This window comes from Fundulus heteroclitus, chromosome 5, assembly GCF_011125445.2.
Source record: "Fundulus heteroclitus isolate FHET01 chromosome 5, MU-UCD_Fhet_4.1, whole genome shotgun sequence".
NCBI classification, from domain to species: domain Eukaryota; kingdom Metazoa; phylum Chordata; class Actinopteri; order Cyprinodontiformes; family Fundulidae; genus Fundulus; species Fundulus heteroclitus.
The window spans coordinates 23,351,879-23,373,333 of NC_046365.1; the positions used below are offsets into that span (position 1 = coordinate 23,351,879).

Consider the following 21,455-nt stretch of genomic DNA (forward strand, 5'->3'; position numbering starts at 1 on the left):
GAAGGATTAGGTCCACCACCACATGTGGAAAAAAAAAAAATATATATATATAGTGTTTTGGTCATTTTGGGGTTTTTTTATTGTAATTTTTTGACTTGTTAATTTAGCCCCAGATAAAAAAAAGTTTGGTCACCCTTGATGTAGATAAAAGGCTTTTGATCATTTAAAACAGCAACACAAGTAACTGTAGCGTGAAAAATAAACACATTTTGTTTAAAACATTTTATAAAACGAACCACACGGTTGATTTTTTTTCAATAATTAAATAAATGAATAACACTTTTTTCAAAATATTACTTTAACAGTTTTAAACAAATTTCAAATTGCTGTGCATATTGAGCGCAACGGATCTCAATTAAAGGCTACTACTAATTGTAGGACTTTCCAACTGGACACCAGTTCTTGCTTTGCTTAAAAATCAATTTTTTGGTTCATATGAATTTTAAAATATGAACTCAGATTATAAGGTTAATTAAAAAACTGTACTCATCTTTAAATAAGTCAAACACAGTTTTGCTGGATCAAACGTTTGTCTTTGTGCCCCGGGCATGTTGCTAAAAGGAAGCACATGAATAGATAATAAATCAAATTCTTTGTGTGTTTATGTCCTCTTACAAACAGGGATTGTCAAAACGTCAGTTCAAATTAAACGATGGTTTTTGAAGGAATGCACCAGGAACAAAAATAGCTCCCACAAACTCACTATTTTTGATTTAATTTTTATCCAGTATTCCTTTTCCAGTTTTTACCTGTCTCATTTCCAATCAGAAAAAAACTTCTCGGTTGAATGAAAACAAGTTTATACCCAAATCTGCCCAGGGGTATGAATAATTCTGCTCAATTTGTAAGTGTTTTTTTCCCCCTTTCCATCTCCAAGAAATTATTTACTTCTATAAATATGCATTGCTTTTGTTCTGTTAAAGCTTTCAGTCACTAAGCAACACCACAAGTACCTTTGTACCGCACCGTTAACTCTCAGACTCCCACCTTAAGTCTCAATAAGGAAACTAATTCAGTGTTGGCTAACAGGGTTTAATTATCTTTCACATGAGGAAGTGTCCTAGACCCGCTTGTTGCCTTCAGAATCCGTGGACTTTTAACTTTACGAGGCTACTTCACACTTCCTGGTAGACGAGAGTTTGTTATCTCTCTAGCGCAGTATGTCCCAGGTCGCCTCACAGGTGCACATTAGGCTTGTTCTGCCTGGACTGTGGGTGTCCCAACATCTTGTCAGCCACAATATTTTCACCCAGAGTCTCCACTGGATCACTAAAAGGTAAGAAGAGTTTTAAAAAAAAAGAGATTTGCTTTGTTTTCATAAACTTAGCTGAATTTCTGTTAGTATTACAGTTGTATTTGCCCCTGTGTGTGGCAGAAATCAACCCTCTTCAATGAATTAATCATGAGCAGACGCCGATTAAGTTACATGCGCTTCCCTTCAACAATGTAGCTGTCACTCTACTTAAACCCACTTGGCTTAGACGAGTGACGGTGTTTGTTTAGGTTTTATTAAAGCCGAATGAGGTCAACTAATCAAGGAGGGCTGAATAGTTCAAAGGGACATTATACTAGGCGCAAAATGTTTTGTTCAGTGCGTTTGACTTTTTCGCAGGGCATCGTCAGTTCTGGACTAAAACGCTCACATTTTGAAGATTGAAAGGGTCTGCTTTGAAGGTTCTCATGACGAGTTACAGCAACGGGGGAGTTTTTAACCCGGCCTACCATGACAGCGAGACACTGGAAATTGACAGGAGGTTTGTATGACCCAACTATTATAAATAATGTTTTTTTTTTTTTTTTTACTCTTTGTGTTGGAGTATCCTTTCATTCTGTAAGAAGTTGAACCATCTAGAAGTCCTATAATATTATATATTCTTGAAACCAGGGAGACTAAATGAAATATCCTACAGAGACAGGCAGTGATGATGATGATGATGATGATGATGATGTTTAATCCACACCATACATTTAATGGTAATTGTTATAATATGAATTTAAAGGTCATTTTTGCATGAAGGTTTGACTTTGCAAGGTGCTGTTTTTTTTTAAATTTAGGTCTACTCAGAGTCCTGACAAAAAAAATAAATAAAAAAAATATGTGCATAAGCTTTTGCTTAATCAATTGGAAATTTTCAGATTTACATACGAACCTCACAACACTTCCTGAACTAATAACATCACTGGTCAAGCATGATAAATATCGCCATAGCCAGCTGAATAGGAGCAGTTCATCTTTTTTTTCCTTTTACGCACAACATCCTTGTGGTTTTTAGGTCTTCCAGGAAACACCAGCATGCCAATCCTTATGCAAGAGAAGACCCATCTTGGTGGGTGGAGAGTGCTGAGCCCAGAGCTGAGGCTGAACGGAGAACACCCGGTGATGGATGGAGTGGGAGAGAAAACCTCCCCATGGGGCTCATCTCCACACGCCCAGGAAGTCCTTCATGGCAGCATGACCGCAGTAAGAGAAGGCCGACTGAGCAGCGAAGATAAATTTAGACCAGTTTATTTTCCACCGTCACAAAACCTTATTTCACCAATAAAATGTTAAAAACAACAAAAACACTCATTGTTGTGTTGAAGTACAGCTAAATTGCTTGAAAAAGAGAAGCTTAAAAATCCGTCCTTTGGGTTAAACACTAACTATCTAGTTTGTAAGCCCACATTCACTGCGCCGATTTAAACAGCTAACTTTTTTGGGATCCAAAATACATTTATTTATTTCAAGTTGTGCTGCTGAAACTAAAGGATAGATTTGACATTTGATGCTAAAATGCATTATTGGTTGTGTTAGCTACTGCTAGTGTTCAGCTAACCCAACATAAACACCAGAAATAAAAAAATAAAAAAGCTGATCAGACATACAAGCAACTAAAAGTTACTCTACTGTGTCTATTGGCCTTGGTGTCTTTGGTATTATCTGTATTTATCCAGAAAAAAACAAACCTCATTGAGATCTGAAATCCCTTTTCCAAGATGGATTAGGCAAGATGGCTACATGATTTCTAAGTATCGACAATGCGATTTCCACAGCGACAGACTTTCATGTAACTTTAAAGGTATAAAATAATAAAATCCACTAGTAGAAAAACATGACTGACTCAAAAGCAATTCCAGTTAATAAAACTTCCCAGTATTAATGCTTAGCTATGGTTGCATCAATGCTTGAAAAGAATGTGCCACCATGTCTATCGAGCTACAGTAGCATGCTACATTATATGGATGGTGGCTCAGCTACTTCAGCTGTCAGCTATTTTTTTTACAGAAAATACGTCATCGCAAGCATAAAGAGTTGAAGGGAAAGCTTAACCTTTTTAGTTTCTGTAATATTCAGGGCTATAAGCAGAAAATCAAGAGGAAGCAGTCCATTCGAAAAAAAAAGCTTTGCATCTTGTTTTTAATTAAACTAATTAAACCTACATCCAACATATTAACAATGTTGATTCCATCCAAAACAAGTTTTACAATTTTTTAATTCTTGTTGGTCCTTAACGTTAATTATTTTAATCTCTTTTATGTGACTCTCTAAACCCCTTTAAACATTGACTTTGTATAGTTTATGGCTGTTTGCCTCCTTGCCTCTGTGTTGCTTTGTGATTGTTTTTGGGTGATGCGAATTCTCCTTCTTCTCTGCACTCGTCAACCTTGCAGATCACAGCGGATTTCAGATTGGTGCACACTCTCAGTATGATCAATCACAGCCCGTTCGACTTCATTCTTCAACTTCAGGTAATACATTTAATCAAATTTATCGCTGCGGTTTCCTCATCTGTGGCATTATATAAATGTATTGATTTTGTTGTGTTTTTTTTTTTTGTAATGATACTACTAAATACACACCAAGTTCTGTGTACCAGAAATGTGTCTTAGATTATTAACTTGCTTAAAAAGACACACTGGATAATCATTAACAATGGAGAGTTCAGACACAAGTACGATCATTGAGTATCATTAAGCACAAGGAAGCTGGCAGAAGAGATAAAGCTGAAGGAACTTCATTTTGACCTGGGCAAGGCAAGTTTATTTACACAGCATTTTTCAGTAACAAGAGGATTTAAAGTGTTGGACTTAAACAGAAAAACATTACAGAGGGAAACATTACACAAGAAAAGAAAAACATTACATTAACAAAGGAATTAGGAAACTAGACTCCTTTAGTTTCACTGGGACAAGCTTTATCACTAATATTCAAAGCTTAATAGTTTCTATACATTCATTAACAAATATACAGAAAGTATAAAACTACAGTACTTAACTGTTTCTATTCATAATAATAAGTATACTTAAATACGTAAAGCTACCTTATCTTGCCATCCATATTGATAAATCTAAAAACATGTTTTATGTGAGTTCCATGTGGAGAAATAAAGGACGTCATGAAATACCCAGTCCTATAGTTTCCTCTGTTCAGCTTTTAGAGTCATTAAGAAATGTCGCAGGTGACAAGACTTTGACCTTTAGGCTATTGCCTCTCTGAAAGGTACAGAGTGAGGAGAAGCTGACAGGTACAGTGAACTGTCGGTAGTTAAGAGGATTTACACACCTTGGTATGCCGGTTGATTGCAACTGAAAGTAGGTCAAATTAGGTTTATCACACCATCTGAGGCCAAGAAAGGCTGAGAAAGCTAATGCTGGGGGCATCATTCACCTAAAGAAGCATTTATTAATTCATAGAAACACAAGGCAGGAATGCATTAATGTGACAAAGGTTTAATGTGTGCAAAGAAACAACTTTCGCCAAACAGTGTTTTCGTCAAACAGTGCTTTGACTTACGATGGATGTCACTCGTTGATCGATAGCTTGCAAAGCCTTGAAGTGTCTTTACACACAGTTTTGACTCCCTTGCAGATATGTTTATTGATCCCCTGACCATTTCTATCTTGTCTAAACGTGTTCGCACAAAAGGGCAGAGATTGCATACACTTCCTTGAAATGTATATTGGTGTGGGTTAATCCCGGAAACTTATTTTTAAATGTAGACTTTTGTTTTGCTTGATTCTGGCAGTGGTTAATATTTTTGTCTAAGAATGTTATTTAAATATTTTTTCAAAATACGGAAAAAAGGGAAAAAAACCTTCAGAGACCCAGACACACAAACCCCCTGAAGCAAATAGAGGAAGTTTTTTTTTTTATTGTTTCATCATTAGGCACCAAAATAGTAACAAATATGAATAAAGCTAATATTTTCTGTCTTGCTGACTGTAATACAGAAAACAAAAAAAGCCATGATATTTTTATTATTATTATTATTATTATTATTATTATTATTATTATTATTATTAACAACCTAAACAAAAAATAAACACATAACTAGCATATCGCTAAGTTGTGCCTAGGTTGATCTGAATAAAACAGCTAAAAAAGACACATTCTATACTAGTACAACAGAAATGAATGAATGTATGATGTCATATGTCATGTTTTTCTTACGGATGTGCATTTTAAGTAAAGGAAAACTAGCGATGAAAACATCCCATTTTTATTCTTGCAATATGACAGTGAGATGGAGAGGAATAACGATGAGACGGATGAGTCTGTTTCCTAACGCTGATCCTGCCCATGCAGCTTTCACAGAAGATGCCATCAAGAGCGAGATGGAAAATGGTAAGGGCCCAGCTCCTGGTGTTTTGTTACAACGAGTGGAAAGTGTGTCACCCGATCTGCATATTGGCTGGTAGTTCTTTGAAAGGTAATGGGTTGTGCTCGTTTTGCCATTTCTTCTCCGACAGAGGAAGAAAACCTTGTCAAGGAGCTTGTTGATCTGTCAACAACGGAGCAAATCAGGAAGATCAGGGAGCTGCCGATGAGCTTCGAAGCGAAGAAATATATCAGGTGGGATGAGAGTTACAATAAAAAGGTGAAAGCCAATCCCTTTTGCTGGAGCCACTCTGATGCATTTAGTTAATCATTAAACCTCTCGGCAACCATAAACCTAAGCATTATGCAAATAGTTGTCTCATTAGAATAATTTCCATTGTGACCTTGTACTTAGAGCTTTACAGAATGAGTCAGGGCATTTATAGCACAGGTAACCACAACAGTAAAAGCAGCCACATGGCATTGTCTACGTAGATGTCCCGCTGAAATACCTCAGATCTATGTGTGCACTGAACCTCTGCAGCTGCCGTGGACCGTTTGGCCTTCATTTCTGGGCTTCAATTCTTCCCATTTTCACAATTTGAAAGCTTCTTGAATTGGCATCCTACCATTAATAAATGAGAAATCTTGAGATAGACGGAAAAATGCTTCTCATATTTAGTAGATCTTGTGATTCCACCTCCGTGGAACAGGCGGTTGTACTGGTTAGACCCAATGATCTGGCGAGAAAACGTTTGGAGTGACATTGAGCAAAGAAGTTTCTTACATGAGGAAGATATCATCAGGGCCAAATGTTTTCATTCAGATTGAAACATTGTGTCGCTATCATATATTTTATCTGAGATGCAGAATTTAAAAAGGTCTGTGCTCTTATCATCTCACTGAATCTTCACAGGAGACAAGTAATGGCCGTCAAGTCTTCAAAACAGTCTCACCACTTCACATGTTTATCAGACTGCTCTAGAAATGTGTCCCTGGTAAGTATTGCCTTTGTTCCTAAACTATACGCTAAACTATACGTCAATATGGACTTATATTTACATGTGTTTGCATTGCTTGCTTCTCTTTTAGTCTGTACGAAGGTGCGGTTACAGTCTAAACTCAGCCAGGCAGACCCTGGAGCTTTGGCATGGCATCATGAAAGAGATCGGGGGCAAATTTGGCTCCGGCGTTCTCAACTATTTTGTGCTTCTGAAGTGGCTTCTCATGTTCAACATCTTCTCTTTCCTGATCAACTTTGGCTTCATCACCATCCCACTCCTTGTTTCTGACTCTTCACCCAACGCACCCTCAAACGTGAGCTTCAAAGGACTGGAGTTGCTGACTGGAGCTGTAAGTGGGTTATAACGATACCACTTATTCAGATGCCTCTTTTTTAAAAGAGTCACACATAAAAACATTTATTCCTAAATGTTAAAGAACTGCTCTATACATTGTGACTTCACCGGAAAATCTCATCTGCCTGAGAAAGCACATACTGTGTGTAGCTTGCTTTTAAGAAAGTCGATTCCAACAGCCAGCACCTACAGTAGATTTTATTTTAGGTAACAAAATGTGTTGTCTGGTGGAAACGTAATAATTGGTGGAAAAAATAATTATTAATACAGACAGCCAACTTAAATTTCCTTTTAGAGCTTAGTTTTAATGGCTCACCATTCAGTATTGCGTACACAAGCCAACATTTTCAAACAGCAAAAGAAAAAAAAAGAACAAATTGTGGTTCTAATCGAGAATACAATAGATATTCGCTTGGTATCGTTCAAAGATGTGTTTCTCGTCATTTTCTATACAGTATGAATAAACCTGATAGTTTTTTTTAATAGCACAAACACTGTTAGAACTTTATAAAATGTTAAATTGCGGCAGTCGTGTTTACGTACAGCTTCAGTTTGTCAAGTAAAAAACGAGAATAAAAAACCTGTCAAATATAAATGGCCATGTCTTTTGGACTCCTCAGGGTTATTTCAACTATACTATCATGTACTACGGGAGCTACAGCAATGAAACACTTGGTCAACCCGATGACTTGATGAAATACAATATGCAGCTGGCCTATTTCTTCACCATTGCAGTCTATATGGTGCTGTGTGGCATCGTGCTCATTTTCAGGTAGGCGGGTCATGCTTCGGTCAAATCTTTCACATGAACTCTCTGGCATTTCTTTATCTCAAATTCACTCTTTTTTTTTTTCATTTTTACAATCTGCCTTCATCCCAACACAGCATGGCGAGCTCATTTAAGAAAAACTATGCCTTGGCAGACCCATCTTCAAACAGTGCATGGCAACTTTTATGCAGCTGGGATTTCAGTATGACCAATGAGAGAGCAGTAAACCAGCGCAAGAACAACCTGCGAGTCCAGCTGAAGGTGACTCCGGCTCCTTCTTGATATACTTGACTAAGAAGTTAAGATTCAACGTTTGAAATAAGTGAACTCCATAGCAAAATTAAATAACTCTAGAATGCCAAATACTGTTACTCGCCCATATAAAATCATTGAATAACGATATTTGTTTTCTCGCTGCTTCTCCAGGAGTCTTTGTCAGAAAGGGCACAAACAGAGCTACGAACAGTTTCTGAGAAGCTGAAGCACTATGGGATTCATTTTGGTGCCTGGTTGCTCTCCACCAGTCTAGCAGTGGCCTGTGGAGCCAGCATCTTTTATCTCTGCCGATACGAAGACAAGGTATGCAAGAGGACAAGGATGTTGAAGTGCAATGTTAGGCCTTTTCATAAATTGTAACTTCAGTAGTGACACATTATTGTTTTCAAAAATAAATGATGAGAAGGAAATGGGATTACCTAGACCAATTCTAAAAGCAAAGGTTTATGGCATGTTACGGCATCTGGCCATAAACTACCAGAAGTAATGTTTCATGTTTTTTTTTTTATCTGGATAGATGAGTGGATTTACTTTCACAGACAGCGTTTATCACTGAAGGCAACCTTGTTTCCTTCTTATCTTTACAGCGAGCTGTAGACACTGAAACCCGGTCCCTACTCCGGGAAGCCGAGACACTCCTGGTTCCCTTCGTGGTGTCATTGATGAATATGGTCATTCCCTTCTTCTTCTCCCTCTTCAACAAGTTTGAACACTACTCCAACCAGCGCAAACAGATTTATGCCCTGTTGTTCAGGTGAGCTATTGAGAATGAGCTACGTTAAAAATCCTGATGAACCAAAACGCCCGAAAGGTTTCAACATCTCTGTCTTTTTGGAAATATATTAGAAGTTCCAATTTGAGGAATACCATTTCTGTATTGTTATGCAGCCAAACATACGCTCACACCTGACTGTAGCAAGCGTCTCTGTTTCGGATCAATTTGGGATCGAAGAGTAGAGCATGCAGCTGAACAGCTGATTTTTGTTTGTTTATACTGAATCCAGATGGCGATGAAGTTGCTTATTGTCGTACGTCGTAAGCGACTTGGTTGTAAACGGCGATCGTATAATGTGCACACATCAAAACTTGACGTTAGACCAAAGATTATTAAATCCACGTCGGACAATGTTTCTCTGAGTAGTCCTATAAAATCGCACAGTGTAAAAAGGTCATTGCTTATCTTAGTCATGACGTCACAGAGATTGCAGACTTTATTAACAGCCAGTATGATAAAAGCAGCAAATGCTCCTCTGAACAACCTCTGTCAGTAGGAACAAAAAGGGAGTGCCGCGTTATAAACCGTATTTCTGTCATTTAAAAACAATTCTCAACCCGTGAATTACGTGAGGTACCCAAGTTAATGGTATTTATTCAATTTCTAAAACTTCACTTTGCTAAAGTCTTGTCAGAGAAAGGTCTAGATCTATAGAGAAGAAATGGTGATATCAAAGTGCAGAAGAGGTGGATCTTAGTCCTTAGGTTATTGCTGGGTATTGCAGCATTGGAGGCGTGCTGAAGCCGTGGATCAGATTCAGCATTGAATCTCTGCTGTTGAAGCCTTCATCTTGTCCACACTGATCTCAGGCTCAGAAATCTGGGTCACAAAATGATTTGTGTTAAATGTTAAACTCCAATGTCAGCTGAATACCTTTTGCATGATGGAGTCAGTGACGAGATTGAACAGGAGTTAGGGGGAGCATGTCTCCTCAACACACATCTGCCTTTATAGCTAATTTTTTAAACAGGTGCTGTTGGATCCAGAGCACTTCAACCTTTTCATACACCGATTGCAGAGGCACAGTCGTCTTTTGTGACAGTTCTTCAGTTTCTGGCATTGTCCATAAGGTGGTGCCGTCAACACAATAACAGCGGAGAGCAGGTCATTGCGTCTGAAGTTCTTATGTATATTAAAAGTAGTAGAACAACATGATCTTTAGTGTAAAGAACAGGCCACTTTGGAAATTGTTCAGCTCTGAGTTGGTATCTTGTCAGACCAAATGTACATATTGTCAAATGGGAGGTGTTCAGAGAACTACTTTAAGCTAAATATACATTGCAAATGGCTTATCCACAGGGTAAACTCTTCCCAAACCCCCTGTTCGTCGTGGCAGATGGCCGCTCACACTGAGCCTGATTCTGCTGGAAGTTTTTTTTTTTCTTCCTGTTAAAGGGGAGTTTTTCCTCTCCCCTGTCACTAAATGCATGCTCAGTATGAGGGAATGCTGCAAAGTCAATGACACAAGGCAGGCGACCGCCCCGTGTGGCTCTATACTCTTTCAGGAGGAGTGAACGCTGCAAGTCAATGACTCGATACAATCTGCTGGGTTTCCTTAGATAGAAAACTTTTTAGCCACAGTCTGTATGATTTGATTGAATTGACTTTTTAAGTGCCTTGAGATGACATGGGTTGAGAAATGGTAACCTGACTCTTGCCCGATGGATGTTGATCCGCAGAGCTCCAAACAGAGCTCTGCGGATCAACATAGAGAATTGGTGCTTTATAAATAAAACTGAAATTCAAATCCACAGGTTTTAAATTTAAAGATAAATATAGTCACTACATGAATATGGTAAATCCAGGTGAAATGGAAACAGCTGCCGTGATGCTGTGTCAGCCTAGGTTATGGGTCTGCATTTAAATAAAAGTGACGACAAAAATACTGGGGCATTGCTGGTTACAGTTTTCTTAACAAAGATCAAGGACAGTGGTGCATAAGTTAAACTGTTATATATGTTTAATTACCTCTATTAGAAATTCATGACATCTTTTTTCCCATCCATAGAAATGTCTTACTCAGGATGTCCATTCTGGGTGTTTTGTGCTACTACTGGATGAACATGGTGCCTCAGAGATTCACAGTACGTGTTTCTCAATACCTTGCTGCCTTTTTAAAATGTGTAATACTGTAAGTTTAATCATTAAAAAAACATTTTTCTCTCAGTGCTGGGAGCCCGTGGTTGGGCAGGCTCTGTACCGTTTGGTCATTGTCGATTTCCTTTTTCTGATGTTGGGATCCTTCTTTGGAGAGTTTCTTGGAAAGTAAGTACTCATTTTTTTCAATTTAGATTGCATCACTGAAGCATGGGAAATTGTTCTTGAATGATAATTGCATTTTACATTCTTTTGTAACAGTGTGATTGGCACAAAATTACAGCCCCGACTAGGTGTACCAGAGTTTGATGTAGCCAGAAATGTCCTGGAAATCATCTACGCCCAGACTTTAGCCTGGTAAAATAACACACTAAGCAGTTTTTTTTTTTTTTTTGTTATGGATCATCATAGGAGGTTTTTCAGTAAAAGTCAACAATATTTCTCTTGTTAGGATTGGGATCTACTTCTCTCCTCTGCTACCTGCCATTCAGATACTCAAATTCTTCATCTTGTTTTACATAAAAAAGGTAAATGTTGAAGGTCTGCTACATTACAGTGCTTTGGGTGGTCAGCATGACTGGAAAAGCGCTATATAAGTTCAGTCCATTTACCATTTACATATCCTGATGACACACCTCCATACAGGCAGACACAATACCACCACTAACAGAGCTGCCCTATTCACCCTACAGGGTCTCATGTTACTCTTTGTTCATTTATGTCAATAATTAATTTAAATCCTTTCATTACTCACATCAAAAGATTATTTTTTTTGTTTTGTTTTTATGCAGTTGGAAGCTCTGGTTTCTCAATTATGAGGATAATCAATCAGTCACGGCAGATGGTCTTTGTCTGTAAATTGAATCAGGGTGGATCTATTGTTAAATGCTTAATGAACATTCTCAATGACCTCCAATGTCACGCCGTTCAAACTGATGACTTTTCTATTCTGATAGATGCAATGTTTAGGCTGTATTGACAGCTTTAATGACTGAAGATATGGTTTAATGCCCTGGGTGGTGTGACCTAGGGTTCCCCATATCCCCTTCAAATCCTCTACAAGCAGGGTTTTTTATCACTACTGTTCAGTGCCAGATAAACATTGCAACAGACTACAGGTAGATTATGACACAGAAGTTGGAATCTGATTTGAAACTTCCGATTTGGCACTAAGTTTAAGGACTATTTCCCTAGTTTCTAAGAAACCTGGACAGAATGGTCACATGTAGAAATGTATATATATATATATATATATATATATATATATATATATCCATTAAGTCTAACCTGCCAGATGTATGCAGCAGAGGCAGTCCTCTATACTACCACAACATATAAAGAACAACTTGCACAAGAATTGGAATTGCTATTGTTTTCATGTCTCAAGCTTTGTGCATTCTCCCACTAAAGTTTTAGAAACCCCCTTTGTATTTAATGGATTTTCTTTATTAGTACTACTGTCTATATTGTAGATGAATATGGAAGACATCAAAACTGTGAAGCAAAAGTATATAGAATTATGCAGCAAACAAAAAAGAACATAAAACACACATTTCATATTTTAGATTCTTGAAAAACAAAACAACTTCCAATAGCCTTGATTGCTGCTTTGCAATGCAAGCGTTGAATGAGAAGTCCAAACTTTTGACTTTTGACTGGTTGTTTTGACTGTTCTCCTACTCATCCTTCAGGTCAGTTTGACTCAGAACTGCCAGCCTCCACGACGATCAAGCAGGGCAGCTCAAATGAAAACCATCTTCATCTTTCTCCTCTTCTTCCCGTTCTTTGTGGGAGCCTTGTCAATAGTTGCATACACCACCTGGAGGTAAATCAGCATGACTTTTACAACTCGAAGACAGCTAAATTATTTCATAACATGATTCCGTGTTATATATATTATATTATTTCCCCAATTCAGTCTGACCCCTTCGGAGCACTGCGGCCCTTTCAGGGGCCTCAACAGGACCTTCAGTGTGGTTGGAGAGTGGATAGATGAGCTGGACAACCACAATAGTACCCAATGGGTTGTGTGGACCTACCAAAACGTCATCAGGAGTGAACTCTTTTACTTTCTTATCACACTCATCTTCCTGTAAGCATCCGTCTCAGATTGTGTGCTGCATGTTGATTAATTCAGTTTTAAACCTTGTTTCAAATGAGTTGCCTTTTTGTCAAATTTTAGATAGCAGACCAACACAAAGAAGTGCACAATGATTATTGTAGGAAGAAGAAAAAAACTTTTTTATTTTTTTTCTTCCAAATAACAATCTGAAAGCTTGTACTTGTACAACAACCCTACAGCATGATGCTGCAACCACCATGTTTCATGGTGTGTTAAGGATGAGGTGTAGTGTGGGAAGTCCAGTGAATTGTGTTTATGTATTTTGAGAAGATCAACTTTGACCTTATCTGACCTAGGGCCCTCATGTATGAAGGAGTGTGCAGATTTAATGCTTAAAGTTGGCAGCACAGAGAAATCCTGAAACTTACGGCACACACAAAAAAACAAAATAAAAAAAAAATCAGACGTACCAAATCATGGAAAGATGTGTCACCGCGCACGTTGCCTTAATCAATCCGAATGTGCGGGATGATTCTAGTCAGATCCAGGCCAGAAAATCAGCATCACCGGGCCCGCTGACCACCGTCAGCAGGCAAAACGGGTGTCTTGCAGAGTATCTTGCCCTTGGACATAACGACCAGTCAGTCGGAGTGGGGAATTGAACCGGCAACCCACTGGTTCCAGGACAAACTCTTCTTAGCTCTTGCGTTGCCATCACACTGTTGAGTAAAAACTACATAACCCAATTTCCAGATTTTTATTTGTTTTGTAAATGATGTATCATTGTGGTGCAGTTGGTAGTGCTGTCCCTTTACAGTAAGAAGGTCCAGCGTTTAAATCCCTGTCTGGTGTATTTCTGCAAGGAGTCTGCATGTTCTGCCAGTGCTTGCATGCATTTGTTCAATTCAATTAAATTTTATTTATATTGCGCCAATTCATGAAATTGTGATGAATTTAGGAGGACCCAAGAAATACCCGAAAACAAGTGAGTACAAAAATAATATCAGTCTTTATTTTGACGCTGCGGCTCGGTCCCTGGTTCGGCTCGCACTCTGCGACTGGCCGCTCCTGAAGGCAGAGTCTCAGGTTAGTGACCAGCAGATATTAACAGGCTTGTTAGAGAGAAGTGAGGTCACTAACCTGGACGGGCTGAGGGCAGAACTCTGACTCCTTGTTACGAAGGCGTCCGAGAGGGGGTTATCCAGGGCTCTTTTGTCCAGGTCCGGTCCAGGTCTTTGTCAGGGGGAAATCCGTTTAGTTCAGGCAGCGGTCTCCAAGGGGGAATCCAATAGAGCGTCCAGGTCCAGGTCCGGGTCAATCCAGAAGGCACAGACAGAACAGGGGGGGCAGGCGAACTCGTTTACTCACGGACAGGCTGGGGTCGGAATCACGGTGAGGCAGTCCAAAACTCTGAGGCTGACAGGCAGGACCCAGGCAGGCAGACAAATCCAAAGGGGCAGGCAGGTATCCAAAAAACAGAGGCAGAACAGGTCGAGAGGCAGACAGGAATTTCAAAAATGCTGGAAGCGCTCACCGTATGGCTAGAGACGTTCTGGCACTGGAGGCTACGAGGAGCAGAGCTTTTAAGCAGCCAGGGTGGAGACAGACACAGGTGTGCTGATTGCAATCAGCAGCTCCAGTGCCAGAAACGTTACAGAGCCCCCCCCTCAAGGGCGGATTCCAGACGCCCCAGGTTGGTCTGGATGGGCTCTGTGGAAATCCCTAATGAGGGATTTGTCCAAGACGTGGCGAGCCGGAACCCACTGTCGTTCCTCAGGACCATAACCCTCCCAGTCGATGAGGTACTGGGTGCCTCGACCCCATTTACGGGACTTAAGGATCCTCTTCACGGTGTAAACCGGAGAGCCATCCACAAGGCGGGGGGGAGGTGGGGGCGTGGTGGTGGGAGACAGACTGGAGGTGTTGACAGGCTTGATACGGGATACGTGGAAGGTGGGGTGAACCTTCATGGTTGAAGGCAGACGGAGACGGACCGCCACTGGATTGATGATTTTGATGATGGGAAATGGTCCAATAAAGCGTGGCGCCAGCTTCTTGCTGTCCACCCTCAGAGGAAGGTCCCTGGTGGACAACCAAACCCTATCTCCCACTCGATAGGTTGGAGCAGGAACCCGCCGACGATTGGCTGCACGGGACTGACTCTGAGATGCGGCGAGTATGGCCTTCCTGGCCCTTCTCCAGGCTCGCCGACATCTCAGAGCAGAAAGACGGGCGGACGGGACTCTGGACTCAACCTCTTCTGTGGTAAAAACTGGCGGTTGGAAACCGTAAACCACATAGAAGGGAGAGAGGCCAGTAGAGGAGGAGGGTGTAGCGTTTATCGCATGTTCCACCCAAGGTAAGTTCTGCGCCCATTTAGAGGGGTCTGCCTGGCAGAAAAGGCGGATCTTCGTCTCGACCTCCTGGTTCATCCGTTCAGTTTGTCCATCTGACTGGGGGTGGAAACCGGAGGAGAGATTTACAGAAATCCCCAGCATCGCATAGAACTCCTTCCAATAACGAGCCACAAACTGGGGACCCCGATCTGACACAATGTCAGAGGGCAGACCGTGCAGCCTGAAAACCTCCCTGGCAAGGATGAACCCCATCTCCTTGGCAGAGGGAAGCTTGTTTAAGGGGACCAGATGGACCATCTTAGAAAAACGGTCAACCACCGTGAGGATGACCGAGTGACCGTCTGAGGAGGGGAGACCCGTGATAAAGTCCATAGAGAGGCTGGACCACGGTCGAGGAGGGACTGGGAGAGGATGAAGCAAGCCAGAAGGGGGACGACGAGACACCTTAGCCTGGCTGCAGGAGGAACAGGCTGCGACAAACTCCCCGACATCTCTGACCAGAGACGGCCACCAGAACTGAGACCTGATGAGGCGAATGGTCTTGCTCACGCCTGGATGGCCGTATAACCGGGAGCTGTGACAGAACTCTAGCACCTTAGATCTGAGTTCAGGAGGGACAAAGAGCCTGTCCTTGGGGCAGGCTTCGGGCATCTGGACAGAGACGAGGGATTCCCTTACCTCCCTCTCAAGTTCCAGGCGGGAGACAGCACACCTCACAGAATCCGGCAAGATGAACCCCCGTTCCTCCTCCGGATCCCCCTCGTTAGCCTCATAGACCCTTGACAAGGCATCCGGCTTGGTGTTTTTAGACCCCGGTCTGTAAGAGAGGGTGAAACTGAACTGACTGAAAAATAGTGCCCACCTGGCCTGCCTGGGGTTGAGTCTTTTTGCTGTCTTGAGGTACTCCAGGTTGCGATGATCAGTCCAGACTAGGAATGGTATCTTGGAGCCCTCGAGCCAATGCCGCCACTCTTCAAGGGCCAGTTTAACTGCCAGAAGTTCACGGTTGCCCACATCGTAGTTCTGCTCAGAACTGGATAACCTCCTGGAAAAAAAAGCACAGGGGTGCACACGACCATCCTCCCCCTGCTGGCTGAGGATGGCTCCGACTCCAGAGCTAGAAGCATCCACTTCTACTATGAACTGCTTCTCAGGGTCAGGAGAAACGAGGACCGGGGCTGAAGTGAACAGCTCTTTAAGGCGCCTGAAAGCCTTGTCTGCCTGTTCATTCCACATATACTTAGTTTTACAAGAGGTGAGGGCGTGGAGAGGAGAGGCTACCTGGCTGTAGTTTTTGATAAACCTCCTATAAAAATTAGCAAATCCCAGAAATCTCTGGAGTTGCTTACGGTCCACCGGAGTAGGCCACTCCGTTACGGCCTGAACCTTGGCTGGGTCCATGGCAATCTGCCCAGGCGACAGAATAAACCCAAGGAAGGAGGTAGAAGTAGTATGAAACTCGCATTTTTCTGCCTTAACGTAAAGTTGATTTTGAAGGAGGCGGAGGAGGACAGAGCGGACGTGTTGCTTATGAGAAGCCAGGTCCTTGGAATAAACGAGAATATCATCAAGATAAACGAAGACGAACCGGCCGATCATGTCCCCAAGAACCTCATTAACCAGGTTCTGAAAGACTGCTGGGGCATTAGTTAGGCCAAACGGCATCACCAGGTATTCGTAATGGCCGGTGGGGGTGTTAAAAGCGGTCTTCCACTCGTCTCCCTCCCTAATCCGGACTAAGTGGTAGGCGTTGCGGAGGTCCAACTTGGTAAAAACTTTAGCCCCTTGGACCTGGTCAAAAGCAGAGTTCATCAAGGGAATAGGATATCGGTTTTTAACCGATATGTCATTTAGGCCCCTATAATCAATGCAAGGGCGGAGGGAGCCGTCCTTCTTTTCAACAAAGAAAAATCCCGCCCCAGCTGGAGAGGACGACGGACGGATGATGCCTGCTCTTAGGGACCCATTAATGTAGTCCTGCATGGCCTGGGATTCTGGAGGGGATAATGAGTAAAGGCGGCCTCTGGGTGGAGCGGCGCCTGGTAACAGGTCGATCGCACAATCATATGGGCGATGAGGAGGTAAACTCGTGGCCTTGGCCTTATTAAAGACCTCCTTTAAATCATGGTATACGGAAGGAACTCTGGACAGGTCCGGGTAAAACTCGTCTGCTTTACCTTCGGGAGAGCGGGGAGGGTGAGCAGAGGACAGACAGGACTCGGAGCACGAAGAGGCCCAACCCGTAATCTCGTTACGCCTCCAATCAATCTGGGGGTTGTGTTTGCGGAGCCAGGTAGCGCCCAGGATCACTGGAACCTGCGGGGAGTCAATAACCATAAAGGTGAGTCTCTCTTTATGATTACCTCCCAAGGTCATCTCCACCGGCTCAGAGACGAGGCGTGATTGGTTGAGCTCATGCCCATCCAGGGCGAGAACACTGCGGGCTGAAGAGGCGTTCTGTAGTGGGATGTTAAGCTTCCTGGCCAGGCCCTCGTCCAGAAACTCAGTGTCGGCTCCTGAATCAATAAAAACCGAGAGCCTGTGGGACTGTGAGGAGAAAGACAAGGTAGCAGGAATTAAACGGTTAGGTGGGACAGCAAGCTTGGTGTAGCTCAGTAGGGATGCCCCACCCCCTACTGAGCTTGGTCTTTTAACGGGCAGTTCCGGACTTGGTGGCCCACCCCTCCACAGTACAGGCAAAGTCTCTGCTGTTGCCTGCGCTGGTACTCATCCTTGGTTAAGCCCACCTTACCCAATTGCATGGGCTCTGGCTCTGAAAGCTTGGGCGAAACTGGTGACGTAACAGGGGAAGGAGCCGAAACTCGAGGGGGAACAGAAGAAGTCGAACGACGTTCCCTTCGCCGTTCCATGAGGCGGAGATCCACTCTGTTAGGCAGCTCCTCGAGCTGCTTCAGGGATTTAGGGTACTCTCGAGTGGCAAGCTCATCCTTAATCTTATCGTTGAGCCCAAAAATAAAAACGTCCATAAGGGCATACTCGTTCCAGAGGCTGTCGGCAGACAACAAATGAAAATCAATAACATAATCTGCCACAGACCTATCTCCCTGTCTCAGGGTCAGAAGCCCCCTAGAGGATTCCCGGCAGGGCAGCAAGGGACTGAAAACTCTAACAAGCTCCGTGGAGAAGTCATGATATGAGTGGCAGATGCGCGAGTCATTTTGCCACTCGGAAGTTCCCCACAACCTGGCTTTGCCGGCTAGCAGTGAAATCACGTACGCTACTTTGGACCGGTCTGAAGGGTATGAGGAAGGTTGCAATTCAAAGTGTATCTCACACTGTGTGAGAAAAGCCCTGCAATGTTCTGGATCACCGGAGAACATTGCCGGCGGGGAGAGACGGGGCTCCGACGAGGATGACGTCACCGGAAGTGACGGAGGGCCAGAGGAAGCGGCTTGCGGAAGTGAAGGCTGCGTGCTCCCCTGAGTACGAAGATGGCCTAAAATCTCCGAGACGCCGGCTTCTAATTCAGAAATGGATTTCTCTACCCCCGCGCGCCACTGGGTTTCGGGTACAGGGTCCATGTTTGGCCAGAACGTACTGTGATGAATTTAGGAGGACCCAAGAAATACCCGAAAACAAGTGAGTACAAAAATAATATCAGTCTTTATTTTGACGCTGCGGCTCGGTCCCTGGTTCGGCTCGCACTCTGCGACTGGCCGCTCCTGAAGGCAGAGTCTCAGGTTAGTGACCAGCAGATATTAACAGGCTTGTTAGAGAGAAGTGAGGTCACTAACCTGGACGGGCTGAGGGCAGAACTCTGACTCCTTGTTACGAAGGCGTCCGAGAGGGGGTTATCCAGGGCTCTTTTGTCCAGGTCCGGTCCAGGTCTTTGTCAGGGGGAAATCCGTTTAGTTCAGGCAGCGGTCTCCAAGGGGGAATCCAATAGAGCGTCCAGGTCCAGGTCCGGGTCAATCCAGAAGGCACAGACAGAACAGGGGGGGCAGGCGAACTCGTTTACTCACGGACAGGCTGGGGTCGGAATCACGGTGAGGCAGTCCAAAACTCTGAGGCTGACAGGCAGGACCCAGGCAGGCAGACAGATCCAAAGGGGCAGGCAGGTATCCAAAAATCAGAGGCAGAACAGGTCGAGAGGCAGACAGGCAGACAGGAATTTCAAAAATGCTGGAAGCGCTCACCGTATGGCTAGAGACGTTCTGGCACTGGAGGCTACGAGGAGCAGAGCTTTTAAGCAGCCAGGGTGGAGACAGACACAGGTGTGCTGATTGCAATCAGCAGCTCCAGTGCCAGAAACGTTACAGAAATATGTTATCTCAAGGCACTTTCCAAAGTCAAATTCAATCAGATTATACAGATTGGGTCAGTTCTACTTTGATAAAATGTGGAAACATTTAGGGGATTAATATTGTTGCAAGGCAGTCTAAATATTAAGTGTGATGTTTGATTTCGAACCTTTATATGATCGTTGTGATAGCATAAACAATCCTTATGGTGTTTCCTCTCCCCAGTGTCATCATATACATCTTCTGGCAGCTCATTCAGGGCCGCAAGAAGCTCATCGTTCTTCTCAAGCAGCAGATTTTTAATGTAGGTTTACATTGTCCACCAGAATGTGTGTTTGGCTAGTGCTGATATTCATTTATTTTTTCAGATTTGTTAATAGTGTACATTTTGTTGGGATTTTTCAACAATGCCTAATTTTTAAATCTTCTTTTTTCTTATTAGGAGGGCGAAGACAAGTCCTACCTGTTAGAAAAGCTGCAGAAGCTGCAGAAATCTGGTCCTAAATTTAACAGACCTAACAAACAGATAACTGTATGTTTTACACATTTCTTTTCCAAATAGTTTTTTTTTTTTTTACAATATTTGTTTTTTGCCCTTTGCTTAATATCTTGTTGCTTCTTTTCAGCGCACAAACCAACGTTCAGTCGAGCGCTCCCCTGGCAGCCAGTCCAACTCAAACGCAGTGGTTCAGGTACTGCTCGCTCGCCAGCAGCTGGAAGAAGAGGAGAGACGCAGTGCCAGCGGGGTGTCAGTTCCGGCGGACATCTCCACCTCCGACGCCGTGATGCAGGCCTTGCTGGCCCGTCAGAAAGCTGAGAGACAGGACGGAAACGTCTTCAGTGTCCCCGATGAACCCTCGCCATCGCTCGATGCGGTCGCACTGAGCATGGCGGCCAGACAGAGGGCCGAAGAAAGGGACGGATACTGGAGTACGACTGACTTCAATCAGAGCAACCCAGTGTCAAGCGTAATGATTCAAGTCCTGCAAGCCAGACAGAGAGCAGAGGAAGAGGAAAGGGATGAGTGGACCCACGCTCCGGGGCAAAACCCGGCTCCTCCTGGCTCCAGCGCTCTCATCCAGGCCATGTTGGCCCGGCAGGAGGTGCAGAATGAATACGATGACGGTTACTGACCAAAAGCCTCAGACTTTACCTTTCCGCAAACATAATGCTGGAATACACGTTTAAAGAAAAAATCACATACTGTGTTATGATTCATTTACGTTAAGTTAGGCCTCTCTTTAGAAGGCATCTTATTTAATCCAACTAAAAAAAAAAAAAGACAGATACTGCAACAAGGAAATAAGAGCTGCAGGTTCACCTCTTTGTATAAGTATATTGTGTTAGTATGTGTCAGTCAGTGTATTTTCCGTCCATGTAGAAAATGGTGTGTGGTATAGAAAGGAACCTTGGAGTTAATCCTGTGCCATTTTAAGTGCAATCTTTGAAAAAAACAAAACAAAAAAAAAAACAATGTTAAACCATTCCCTGTAACAAATTGCACTAATGTCAGCTATGTAGACCTGTTACCTCTCAGAAAAGAAGTCCTGTTCTGCATGAACAAATGAACACTTAAATGTATTTAACTTGATTATCAACTTTGCACAGTTGAGCATTTCATTTCAGGTGAATGTAGTTTAGTTTTTACCAAATGTTAGATATTATTTAAATGCAAGCCTTGTTTTTATTTCCCCATTTGTTATATATTTACAAAAACCAACCGATGATGTCTATTTTGGAAAAGATAAATAAAGATAAAAGTTCTGGAGCTGGAGCAGCTCATGTTTTTTTTTTTTCATTTTGAAAATGTCTGAACAACAAGCGAAAGGGAATGAAGCACACAAGAAGGCATCTGGAAAGAAAAATCTATTGTTATGTAAAAAGTAAAGTTTAACAAGCTTTTATTAGCTAAATATTGAAA

At 42.6% G+C, this 21,455-nt stretch overlaps 1 protein-coding gene across 2 annotated transcripts; it reads left to right on the forward strand.

Annotated features, from left to right (window-relative positions):
* Nucleotides 1-1,038: 1,038 nt before the first annotated feature.
* On the forward strand, nucleotides 1,039-20,815 carry tmc5 (transmembrane channel like 5). Of its 2 annotated transcripts, none has more exons than XM_021320342.2 (21): nucleotides 1,039-1,276; nucleotides 1,593-1,754; nucleotides 2,274-2,461; nucleotides 3,652-3,729; nucleotides 5,501-5,605; nucleotides 5,731-5,833; nucleotides 6,495-6,576; nucleotides 6,671-6,931; nucleotides 7,557-7,708; nucleotides 7,822-7,966; nucleotides 8,132-8,284; nucleotides 8,569-8,735; nucleotides 10,765-10,840; nucleotides 10,924-11,021; nucleotides 11,115-11,210; nucleotides 11,305-11,380; nucleotides 12,545-12,678; nucleotides 12,772-12,945; nucleotides 19,760-19,838; nucleotides 19,977-20,066; nucleotides 20,161-20,815. In XM_021320342.2, the coding sequence occupies exons 2-21, from the start codon at nucleotides 1,681-1,683 to the stop codon at nucleotides 20,665-20,667; spliced, it is 2,838 nt and encodes a 945-aa protein (XP_021176017.2). In that variant the 5' UTR covers nucleotides 1,039-1,276; nucleotides 1,593-1,680; the 3' UTR covers nucleotides 20,668-20,815. The 2 variants fall into 2 exon arrangements, with proteins under 2 accessions (XP_021176017.2, XP_021176016.2); XM_021320341.2 differs by having other exon boundaries at nucleotides 1,613-1,754.
* The last annotated feature ends 640 nt before the right edge of the window (nucleotides 20,816-21,455 follow it).

Coding starts and splice junctions, on each gene's coding strand:
- tmc5 (XM_021320342.2), top strand. CDS start 1,681: ATGACGAGTTACAGCAACGGGGGAGTTTTTAACCCGGCCTACCATGAC. Junction 10,841..10,923: donor TGGTGCCTCAGAGATTCACA/GTACGTGTTTCT, acceptor TTTTTCTCTCAG/TGCTGGGAGCCCGTGGTTGG. Junction 12,946..19,759: donor CTTATCACACTCATCTTCCT/GTAAGCATCCGT, acceptor TCCTCTCCCCAG/TGTCATCATATACATCTTCT.